This window comes from Camelus bactrianus, chromosome 5, assembly GCF_048773025.1.
Source record: "Camelus bactrianus isolate YW-2024 breed Bactrian camel chromosome 5, ASM4877302v1, whole genome shotgun sequence".
In the NCBI taxonomy this organism is placed as follows: Eukaryota; Metazoa; Chordata; class Mammalia; order Artiodactyla; family Camelidae; genus Camelus; species Camelus bactrianus.
Window position 1 is genome coordinate 42,063,463 of NC_133543.1, and position 12,874 is coordinate 42,076,336.

The following is a 12,874-nucleotide window of genomic DNA, read 5'->3' on the forward strand; positions in this document are numbered from 1 at the left end:
GGAAATATGTATAAGACCTGTTTTCTGATAACTACAAAACACTAAGAGTAACCGGAGAAAAACTAAATAAATGGAAAAACATACTATGTTCGTGGATCAAAAGAGTTAATATTACTAACATGACTTTTTCACCCCAGATAATCTATATTTAACTCAATCTAATCAAAATTGTGAAAAGTATCAAACTGATTCTAAAAGGAAAGTAAAATTCTTGTATCAGAATAGCTACCAGGTCACAACCAAACCAAAGAAGTCAATACAACCTGAGACAGAATAAGTATGGTCTAAAATCCAAGACTGAAAGTAGCTTTGGGGAATGAAATATGCCAAGTATGACTTCTGAGGTTGTTACATATAGGATAATGCCTTAGAATACCCTCAAAGAGTGGGACATGTATTAGAGGTGGTACATGAAATGATTTTAAGGGTTCTTAACATAAACTGGAGTGGTAAACAAACACAATACTAAATAACATTGAATCACACAAGGATTTCTTCTCTAGTTCTCTTAGTTTTTCTGATTATGTATCATTATGTATCATTTCATGCTACTATGACTTTAACACCACTTTATTCTCTCTTTTAAACAAAAAGAAAATACAAAATAGCTAATAGTAATGTAGTTGGTACCTTTGTTTATTTATTTGTGTAGTTATCTTCTCTTTATGGCAAGCAAACTGGTTTTTCATTTGTGGTAATAATGCCAAGTTTCTGCATAAACTAAATGTTTTTCAGTTAAAAAAAAAAAAAGGAGGGGGGAAGAGCAGTTAATTTACTAAAAAAAAAATAGGTTAAAAATACTATAGTAGAATACTGATATAGTAATAATTGAGATTGGATAACAGTACCTTAAAATGTTAATTTGTAAGAAAGAATATGTATCTGTATATAGTATTAACATATCAATAAGCACTGAATTATTACTGTATTAATAAAATTTTAAAAAATGTATGAGCAGGATATTTTCATGTTATAAATTATTTTTAATTTTAATTACTTGCATCTTAATAACACCCAAAGTTTCAGATACCAGATTACTGATAAAAGGTGAGATTAAGATTTTGTATTTTGTAAATTAGGATAAAACTCAATGAAATTGAGGGAAAGGCGGGAATATATCTGTACAATAAAGATCAAATTCCATTCTATCTGTCTTTCTGCTAATGAGTGCTCTCACTTGAGTGTGGGCAAAGAAGATATGCAGAAGTTACCCATGAAAAAAAGATTCTGTCTTCATAGAAGTTGGCAATCTACTATTTTTAGTTTTGCTCTTTTTTCTTTCTTTTCTCTTGATATACATTTAAATTTCTTCCTTTTAAAGGAATCTATAAAAATTTACATTTTATCTTAGGTCCATTAATCACTTCAAAAAATACAATTCACATGGACAAATTTCTTCAAAATTGTTATGCTGTTGTCAGTGTTTTGATAGTCTTGTGCAATTAAAAAAAAAAATCAACCTCAGCTAGGCTCTAGAGAATTTTACCAGTCAAAGAAAGAGAGAACTGTAAAGCAGACTTTCTTATTTAAAGAAACAAAACATTTTGATTTCTATCATGCTTATAATTTCTCAAGAGTAAAATTAAATTTGGAATGAACAAAGACAAACCACTTACCTGTTGGAAGGTGCAGTGTTATGTTGTTGCAAAAATCTGTGAAGCAGCATTCCGTTTTGGTAACATTGTTGGAACTATGACAGAAGACTTGTGCATTTAATTCTGGGAGAGAGACACAGGATTTGATCACCTGTTCCTTTCCATTGGTTAGCATGACGGAAGCCCAACATGCTCCTTCTGTTTGGCAGGTAAAATTTGAAGAGTCACACAAAAGACAAACACACTTCAAACCTGGAAAAGGTAAGGAAAAAAGCTTTCAGATACAAAAGACATCATGCAAATTTATTTCATAATACTTGAATAGAGAAATTCAATCTTAACAAAAATTGAAAGAGGATTTAAATAACACTGGGCAGGGGAGGGTATATAGCTCAGTGGTAGAGTGCATGCCTAGCATGCATGAAGTCCTGGATTCAATCCCCAGTACCTCCATTAAAAATAAGTAAACAAACCTAATTACCTTGCCCCCCACGAAAACAAACAAACAAGTAAATAGCACTGGATAAACACAACTGCTAATGCTGTTACTCCCTCTCTGTCATGTGTTTTATCAGAAAGGTTGCCCAATCATCATTTACTATTGTTTATATTTTTACAAGTAATTTATTCAGTTGCTGCTATATTTTAAACCAGTTTCCTCATCTGTTGTCTAAATTCCTCCTTTTTTAAGCTCAATCAGCTCATTCCTACATCAGTAGCTGCTATTAAATGCTAGGACATGGTAACTCAGCAACGTAGGGGCACTGTCCAGCATCACTTACAGTGATCACTTATATTAAAGTGTTGTTACAGGACCTGAGTAACCAAACAATCCTGTGTATTCTGTACATTTACTCTTTCTCCTTTAAACTTCAAAGTGAATGTGCCAAACACAAACCTAACTATAGATATTTATGGCTTTAAAAATAGTGTGATTATTTACATTTATATTCTGTGGCATTTTAACAATATTGTTATTGTCATAGTACCTTTAAGGCACTGATGAGCCATTATACTTCCCCCTCTTCACTAAAGAATACATCTTAGAATGAGAGTCATTTGAACATAGACCATGATCTTCTGGTAATGTTTTTTTAACGAACACATCTATTCAATAGAGCAAAACACATCAATCGTAGAATAATATATCTGTATCAATAAAACTTTCAAAAACTAGACTTTACTATATTAATCTATTCCCTTCACAAGTTTCCTCAACATTCTTCACTTACTAACCACATACACACATTAACTTGCAAGTTCAAAGTGGTAGAGTACTTCTGATATAAAATATCCATCATCATGAAAAGTCCAGTGGTTGCAATTTATTCAAATTTTATTTAATTAAATTATTTTAAAATAGAACAGTGCTGAATAAGCTTTTTGTATTATATTTTAATGAACTTTTTGTTAAATCACAACAGCCCCCTAAAATTTCTGAATGTCCAAAGTTTTTCCATACAATAATTTTTACTCAAAGCCTTTAAATTGCTAATTATTCAAATTGGAGCTGAATTTATACCTGTAAAATACCTGATACATAAGTGGCCATTTTTATACTCAACTTTAAATATCAATGTAAGCAATATGGATAGTATTCCTATATGACTGCATGTGTAAGAAAGAACAAACCACATATGGATCAGTAGAAATTACCTTACTTTTAATAATTTTTCTTGGTCAGTAAAATATCATCCCTTTAAATATTTTTATTACTGTGTGCTAAGGGAATTACAATCATGAAATGAAATACCATTTTGTTATCAACATTAGACCAAATTCTTCTTGGTCTTATTCTTCTATTTATTCCAGTGATTATCAATATAAACAAATATAATCTTTTGTTGATATTGATGTGCTATAGTAGGACCTTTTAATCTAGATTGATTTTGATTCAGTAGAGCTAGATATATAAAATCTAGGTGATTTGAAAATGTCTTATGAAAGAGAGCTCATATAATAAAGATCCATTCACTGAGGCATTTTCTGACAGCAAAATGTCTCTCCAGCATCTTCTGATTCCAATCTGACAAAAGCCTTCAAATTCTGCTTATAATCTTGGACGTTACTTGGCTTCTCTGTGCCTCCACTTCCTTATATGAAAAATAAGATATACCTCCTCATAGTGCTGTTGTGGAGAATAAAATAGTTAATATATAAAAAGTCCTTAGAAGAATGCCTGGCACATAGGAAGTACTATGTAAATATTACTGACTATGTCGTCTTTTACTGGAGGAGTTAAAGCTAGTTGTCCTATGAATCAAAATATATTTGTAATCCACAGAGGAATGGCTGAATGAACTAAGGTACACAGACCATTTAAAAAGCGTAACAAAGAAATGCATCTGTTTCTTCACTGCCGAGTAAGTTGGATGCTCTCATTCTTTTAATGGTCCCCGCTAGATCCCAGTCAGACAGCAGGGTTGTCTGGTGATAGTACAGATAAAGAATTCAGGAAAAGACAAAGTTTTCAGTCCTAGCTCTGTCACTCATTTGCTGACTGACTTTGGAGAAGATATTTAACCTTACAGGGCTTTAGTGCCTTCCTCTGAAAATAGGAAATGAAACAGGGGAGGGGCAGTGGGTCCAGAAATCTTAAAGTCTCATAGAATGCAAATGTTTTATGACTTTACGAATTTAAAACTTGTTGAAATTTGCAATTACAAAATATGGAAAACTCTTTTACAACTAACAAACTTACCCCATTGTGGTTATTCTTCAGTCTCATATTTTAAGAGGCTGAAGTTGGGAAGAATAGCTCTCCTGACACATAATCTCAAATCATTTGTTACCAGACTCCTCATCAGAGTCTCCTTGGATTTTCTATTTTCCAAAGAAAGGGGGTGGGAAGGGATAATTTGGGAGTTCGAAATTTGCAAATACTAAATACTATATATAAAATAGATAAACAACAAGTTTCTACTACATAGCACAGGGAATTATATTCAATATCTTGTAGTAACCTATAATGAAAAATAATATGAAAAGGAATGTATGTATGTATATGCATGACTGAAACATTATGCTGTACACCAGAAATTGACATATTGTAAACTGACTCTACTTCAGTAAATAAATAAATAAGCCTGGCATGGAAATCGAGGCAAGTAACTAAGTAATATGGATCCACTGAATGAAGACAACCATAAAAGCACTCAACAACTAAACATATGTTAGTTTCACGTGTGCATATCATTGCTTATAATTCCTGATACAACTATAGGAGTTGGCTGTCACTTTCTTCATTTTACAGTTAATGAAATGAGGCTCAAAAAGATTAAGTGATTGAATTTATGTGGCAATCATTAGACTACTCAAACAATGTTGTTTCTATCCTACCAAAGCTGACATTTTTAAAAAAGATGCATACAAAACCCATTCTCCCACCTCACCAGTTTCTAGAAACTGTGAATAAAATATAACTCATAAAATTCATATTTTATATACAATAAAATATTCTATTTTTAGAATAAAAAATAATCCTAATACAGCAAAAAGAAATTAATAATTACTTAATGATTGGCAATTGAGATTTTGATCTTTATTGTCTTGATTACCTTTTTAAACAAATTCTACCTACTATTTTGTGAGACAGATGGTCAAATAAAAATTTGTATCATATGTCTTACATGTAGTTTAAATAATCTTATCTTTCTGTTTAAGTTTTGTATTAAGTATAAGCTTCTAAGTACCTAATCTGATGCTTTCTCTTGGAAGCACTATTAACTCCTTATAAAAATGATTACATAACAGTTCTTATCAAGGAGTAACGTGTATACTCACTGAAGGTTTAGCAGGCTATAAAAATTTCCTTCAGTTTAAAGTAAAAGGTACCAGTCAGAAGAATAATAATACACACCGAGGTGATATAGTTAAGACACAGTAAATGACACCTTACTTTAAATTTTGCACGATGGCAAACACTGACAAAATTGAGAATTTGTTGACGATAATGGCTTTCAACAATTGCTAAATGTTCTCATTATTTCAGGTCAATTGGCTGTACTGTAGACTGACAGAGAAGAAACAGCAAACCAAAAGGAACCTATGATGTATATCTAACACATAACCTACAACATATTCAGTCTTGCACACAGTGGATTGGTGGGAAATGGAAAATGCAAGGTTGAATGTAGAACCTCAGTGTTGTCAATTAAAGGATAGGTTACCATTAGTGACGAGGCATGTGTTCATATTTTTTTTTAAATGATGTTGAGTCAATTATACTAGAATATCCCATAACAGGAAAAATCTGGTTGTTAGCAGACAACAGGTCAGACTTAGTTTTTTTCATTTTATACTTTCCCATTATACTGTACTTGAGTCATGTGGAAAGTTGAAGAAGAAGGTAATTATCCGTAATAAGGAGGTCTATTAGATTTTTCCCTACAAGGAAGATTGTACTTTTCTTGTGTCTCCTTCCACCCTTTTAATTATCCTCTCCTTCCCCCTTTTTGCCAATTAGTCTATAAGAGCCAAGACATCTGTTACCCACAAGACATCTGTTACCCACATGAAACCAAAGGATGTGCACATTCCTAATCAACCAGAAAATAAATGTTCATCCATATTTACATGTGATGGCAAGCACACCCTGGTGTTTAGAGCCGTAAAACTATCAGAGTACAAAAAAGAGCCAAATGCATCACTTGCATTTGCGTGCCATCCTTACTAATAGTTGGCTGGGAAATATTAGTTGTTTCGAATTAGATACTATTTTCAATAAGCTGGTTTCCTACATTTTGGATCTATATGCTAAAATATCTACTAGCCAGTGCTTCACATTAATTTCTGACACATACTCTTTCCTCTTTTCCAGACATTAGCTGATTCAATTTCAATTTTGGAGCAAGACATTAAACACAAAATATTTTTTAATTCAGAAAAATGTCCCAAATTTGACCTCCTGCCTTACATCAATTTCAGACTCCAGAGTTAACAAAGAAACAATTCAAGCTCATCAGTATGCTGAGTATGAAAGTACAGCAACAGAAAAGGAGCCAGGACAACTAACACTACTGTCTGTGAAGTAAAGCCAGACAGGGTCAAGGGAAACCAGGCAAAGATTTGTCTTCCCTTTCTATTCCTTTTCAAAACTTTATTTTTTTGTCATGTGGTCATTTCAAAGCATTTGTCTCTCCTCATGGTAAGGAAAAATAGAATAAATAAAGAAAGTAGCATTAATAAAATATGAGTAATATAAATGCAAACTTTTTGGCCAAATGAGCTTTCAATAAATTCAACTTTCCAGCTTTTGGCCAAATTCAACTTCTATAAATTCTATTTGCCTAGATGTATCCAAAGAAATTCAGAATTCCTACAATATAGGCCTATATATTCAGCATGAAGGAAAACTGTTCCTTTGTGCAAGTGGCAGTTATGTTCCCTATTCAAGAAGGCCTCATCCTCCCAGCTGAGAAGGAATGGAACCATCTGAACAGAAGGGATTCTGTCCAGAAGAACTACTTTCACCTCCAGCTGCAGGGTTCAATTTAGGAAGAGTTCAGCACATGATGAATTTTAGTACTAGCCATTTTGAATGTCCTCAATCTAAAAGCAGCACTAAATGAACACAGGTTTCAGCCCATCTCTACCATAAACCACCTAAGACTTCAGACAAGTTTCTCAATTTCTCCACATCTTAAACTCCTCATCTGAAATATCATAAGGTCAGGTAGTAGATTAGAGGATTTCTGAAGACTCCTCTGGTTTTACAGCCCTCTGTTGCTCTGAGCTCAGGTCACATTTCTCAATATAAGTAACTTTAGGGTTATCTTATTTATGATAGATAAAGAGACAGCTGAAGTTAGAAATATGAACACCCAGTGAAAGACTGCTTTGCATCCCCAAATTCACACACTGATATTTCAGTGGATTGGTGGATCCTAGTGGTTTATAATCCAACAAAATTTCTCCAGTCAATATTAAAGATGATTTATCTTGCTTTATATTTATCATCTGAGAACCTAAAGTTCTTTCCAATATCAGCATGATATTTTTGGGAAGTAGAGGGAGAGTTCACAGCCTTTCTGAGTTGGGCTAGACAGCCAGACTCTTGACTAATTCCTCAATCCCAGTACAGACATGACCACAACTTTAGACTTTGATTGTAGCAATGTAAAGAAGAAAAGGACTGACCTTATTTGGGGTCTTCCATTTCAAATCATCATATCAAAAAAAAAAAAAAAAGGCTGTTCTTAATCGCACGATATATTTCTTCTGCTACCCTCCCATAATCTTTGCTGAATTTGAGAAGTTATTTTTTTGTCTTGGCAGCCTAAGTGGTTCCTTATCAAGTTGTTCCTTCAAGTCTTCAGATTTTGTATTGCCTTCTGCTTAGGAGACGAGTGATTCTCAATGGATTCCAATTGCATTTTACAAACTAAAATCCACAATCATTACTATGATTTAATAGGCTAGTAGGTCTGGATTCTTCTCAATCTTTGAACCTCATTTCTTACAACTAAGCCCCCCCAAACACACTGGTCTCCTTTTTGTAGCTCTAAATAACAAGTTATTTCCCACTTCATGGCCTTTGCTCAGACTGTTGCTTTGCTTGTCATGTTCTTTCTTTCCTTTTAATTCTTCAGATCTCAGCTTGAACATCACCACCTCAAAGAAGTCTTCACAGACTCCTCTTGACAAATGATCTGCTCTCCATCCTTTCTGGTACTAACTGCAATTTAATCTGGTACTAACTGAAATTATTATACTACTTTCAGTAGAATGAAAATTCCATGAAAACAGGGATCTTTTCCTACCTTATCTACCATCATATCCCCAATATCTAGAAGTGGGTATGGCATATGAGAAAAGCCCAATAAACATACATTAAATTAAACATTATAAAAAACTGCAAAGTACAGAAGAATGTAGGATAGCTGAACTCATAAAAAGACTCAAAACCCCATAATATTCTCATTGTGGTATATTTTCTTCTAGTCTTTTTTCTGTAATAACTCTTCATAGTTGAATTCTAGCTATAAACACAATTTTAAGTGCTCAGACAGGCATTGGCGTAAGTGAATCCCAGACCCTGTCACCTCTGGCTGGCTTCACCCCCCGCCCTCAGAGAGAGCCTTACTCCTGGGACACTTTCCTGGTGATCCCGGGTACCATCTAGTAGCAACAGAGAAAGGATGTGGGCTACTTTTTACAGAATGACCTCAATTCTGGAGTAGCGTTTTTCAAGCATTTTAAAAACTCGTATCTTTTTTAATTTAACATAGAAATCAGACACTCTTAGTTTTCTATTATTTGAAATAAAACACATAGCTCACCTAGAAACAAATCAACACAGTGGTGATGTGAATGTGCTTCACCATTGGAAAAGTGGTCCTCTGCTCTCTAACTTCCTTGAATATCATGGCTCTATCCTAGGGGAAAGGCTTTGAAAACTGCTTGCTACATAGGAATTTATTAAGAGAAATCTCTTGCTTGCACCAAAAGATTCCAGCTATCCAAATATTACTAGTGAAGTCTTTCCAAATTATAAGAAAACAAAAATTGGTAACTAAGTCTTTAATACTTATTACTATTTGCATTTAGATCCTGTTGGCCATAGAGCTATTACGTTGATGTGAACATACAATCATACTTGATAGTAGTGGTTACCAGATTTGGGGATATCACCCACCTATAAAATTTCAAAAATAATTTTGGGACTTAATCAAGGGTTGAACTAAATTTCTACTTTCCCAAGGAAGAATACTGGGGTGGTGGTGGGTGGGGGTGGGGGGAAGCACCTTCTATTACCATCATTTCCAAAAAAGAAAAGGAACTATAATACCAACCAAGTAAAGGAGGATACAAACCACAGATTTAAGAATGAATCTTACCAAGATCAAGGATATCTTTTTAAATTTTCAAATGTTGAAAAGTATAATCATATTTTATAGTGTTACATTTCTTTTGTCTTTTCCTGATACAAATTGTTAATTTGAGGGGGAACTGTGCATCAGAAAGTAGAACTGGAGTGTTCAACCTGTTCCTGTATTTGTTCCAAAATCCATGATCCATGGCCACAATCCACATAGGAATGTTCTCTTAAATGGATGAGGCAAAATTCCATAGTGCTAATTTTCTTCAATATGGACTGTTTCAGAAAACTGAGTAAAGCTGAATAATAATGGCTGCCCACCCCAAGCTACAAAGAAAACTAAGAGTGAGAGACCAGTGTTTGGCTAAGAAGGGATTTCCTTGCTCAGGAAATGGACTGTTGGGCCTTGTGGACTCAACTCGGCGAGCTGACTCTAGGCAAATGTCCACCTGCCAGAGACTGACTTTGTAATGCTTCAACCAGTATTGGGGCACAGATATTAACCCTGTATTTGATCAACCTGCATATTTAGGTCTATTTTCTTGGACATGGTGATTTTTGAATTATTACTGATCTGTGTTCAATATACTCCTTCTCAAATCTATGATTTACTTGATGATGAACTCCTGATCAGGAACACATCATGTAAGTTTAATATTGTTTCCATGAGAAATTATTACCAATTATAACCAACTCTTGAAGGATATGAATTCCAGCAACATCTTGTAGTGATAAGCAGAGATTCCTACTCTGTTGCATGGAGAAATGAACCTACATAAAGAAAAGAATGGCCCAGGAGTTCTGATTCAGTCCAGTGTATTTTGGACCCAAGTTAGGAGATTGGGGGTAGGGGTTGATCCTAGTTATATTAACCTGGTGTTTGAGACTTCTCTGATCTCAACTGATCCATCCAAGAAAGAAATCAATTAGATGATCTCCAGTGTACCCCCCAGTTCTAAAGTTCTATGACTCTAAGAGGTGAATGCATCAATGGCCACCATGCAATATCAGAAAGAGCAATAGGAGTGACTCCACACCAAGAGAACAAAGAAGTCATTGTCCCAGAATCATAGTTCACAAAGAAACTTATTCAGGAGACTATTTTATCAGTCTGATAAAGACTGAAGTGTATTATCATGGAATTCATACTGTGGAAATTCACTGAGTCACAGAAACCTAGTTTTGTGTTTTCAATCTCCATGAAGTGGAGTAGAAATCAAATGGGAGAGGATTACAGAGAATTTGGTGGTGAAAGGAGAACAGGAGCAAGTGACATATTTAATCTATTTGTGAAAGATGAAATAAAATACAAAATGTTGATAAAAGGTAAAGTCTTAAAACCTAAGGAAGCTCTGACTTATTTAAAGGTAGCAATGAAAAACAATCAATAAAGAAAAAAACTAATAATGAATAGTCAAACTACAGGGCTAAAAGAATACGCAGATAGAAAAAGAGACAAAATTGTCTCAAGTTTAGAAAGAAAGTAGCAAAGAAAATTGAAAAATTAAAGTCCTCTGAGTTCTCAAGGACTCACTTGTCAGAAGTTTTTATCACTATCCACAGTTATTCATTTCTATGATCAGATATGGTAAGGAATAGTTAATTCTCAATCTAGAAATAAAAAGAAATGATCCAAAGTAAGAAGCTGCTCTAACTAAAAATAGACTGGCAAGTGAAGAGTTGAAAGGGGAAGAGGAGGGCAAATGCTTTAACAGGAAAGTTTTCTTTAAGGCTGATCCCAACTGGGCCTCTTCCTAACACTGACCCCCAAATTCAAAGGTTTAGCTTGGGTACTATGAAGAACTCATATTGTACAGGCATAAAATGGGCAGCATTAACTGCTCCTCTGTTCAAAGAAGATGGGGAAGGAATGGGAGCTGAGGAGTGGGAGACAGAATTTTTAAATCTATAATTTAAAAATTATATGTAATTCTCAGACTTCTAGGGATTTATCATAGCTGCTCTAGAAAGTGGTTACATGGCTTTCCCTGGAATTGTATTTTCCTTTTGTTTATCAAAGCATTATTGATGAAAATAATTGCTTACTTTTGTCAGCTACACAAATCTACTTCAAGACAGAAAAGTGAAGAAATACAAGAAAGAAATTAAAGGAGCTCAGAGAAGTCTCAGAGAATTCATATTAAGCCAGAAAAAAAGGAAAGTCTAAGGCAGCCATCCCGAGTTTTGCTGCTTCTGCTGTGATAAGCCAGTATAAAACAATACAAAAACAAAAAGGTATAGCAAAAAAAAAAAAAAAAAAAAACACAAAAAACCACAAAAACCCTTTCTTTGTAGCTCTGTTCATTAGAGTTAAACATTGGGGGAATTCAGCGAGGTGTAGTGAAAAGACCCCGTGCTTCAGAAGACTATACATCGGAAGCTGAAATCCTGAGCCACGGCTAGGCCAGCTTGGCCCAGAAGTCTCTCCACCTCTCTGCATGTGACTATGCACTGGTGAAGCAAGGATAATAATTTCAAGCCCAAGAGGTTTTTATGTTTGAAAGAGGTATTTTATGTAAAACGTTTGACACACAGCAGATGTTAAAACAAAAACCTAAAAATTAAGTTCCTGCTATTATAAGTTATGGGCGGATCGGAATTCAACATTCAAAGCCCAAGTCACACTCCTTGTAAACAACTTTGAGTGTTTCTGACAAAATTTTCTGGCTTTCATTAACTTCTTCTTTGGTAGAGAAACTGTCCCACTATGGTGATATAATCAGCAGCTCCAAAACTAAACAGACAATATATAATAAATATGATGGCATAATATTCTTTTTGTTTAAAAAAAGAAAACAAAAACCCAAACTTTGGCATCTGAGCATGATCAAAGAGTAAAAGTATCTAGAATATTAAGTCTCATACTGGTTATTACACTAATTTTCCCCCTTTCTCAATCAAAGATTTCTTGAATTTGAAAAATAAATTTGGAAAAGACAAATATGTCAATAGAAGAATGAACAAAGTAGATGAACAGAGAAATAAAAACCATCAATAAACATCAAAAGGTTTAATCTCATCAATAATCAAAACAGACAATTATTTTATTTAAAATTATTTTATAAATTATAACACCCAGAAATGATGACAGGGGATCAATTAAATTTCATCTTTGTGCACAGTTGCTGAAGTACCATTTGGTACAAACTTTTGGGAGTACAATCTGACATATTTGTCTCAAGAGTCTTAAAAATGTTAATGATCTTTGTGCTTGTATTTCCACTTTCTCTATATGAAATAATCAGAAAAACAAAATTTTATTTAAAATTTCCATTGCAGAGTTATTATATACAAAAATAAAAAATAGAAACAATCTAAATAACACCAAATCAAAATGCTTAAATAAATTTTGATAATAAGTATGATGGCATAATATTCTGTTTTAATAGTATTTAGAGTAGAAATAGCTCACTATAAATATTAAATGAAATGTAGAATGATAAAACATATAGAATATGAT

The 12,874-nt window shown here is 33.7% G+C and overlaps 1 protein-coding gene across 4 annotated transcripts in view; it reads right to left on the reverse strand.

The window, feature by feature from the left end:
- Nucleotides 1–12,874, reverse strand: part of ACVR1C (activin A receptor type 1C) — a 138,821-nt gene that overhangs the window by 113,370 nt on the left and 12,577 nt on the right. For 3 of the 4 annotated variants that reach the window (XM_074363692.1, XM_074363693.1, XM_074363691.1), the window contains exon 2: nucleotides 1,617–1,847. In XM_074363692.1, coding sequence (XP_074219793.1) covers nucleotides 1,617–1,847 — 231 coding nt within the window. Of the gene's footprint in view, nucleotides 1–630; nucleotides 721–1,616; nucleotides 1,848–12,874 lie in introns of those variants that run through there. The other variant, XM_045507633.2, reaches the window with a different exon arrangement.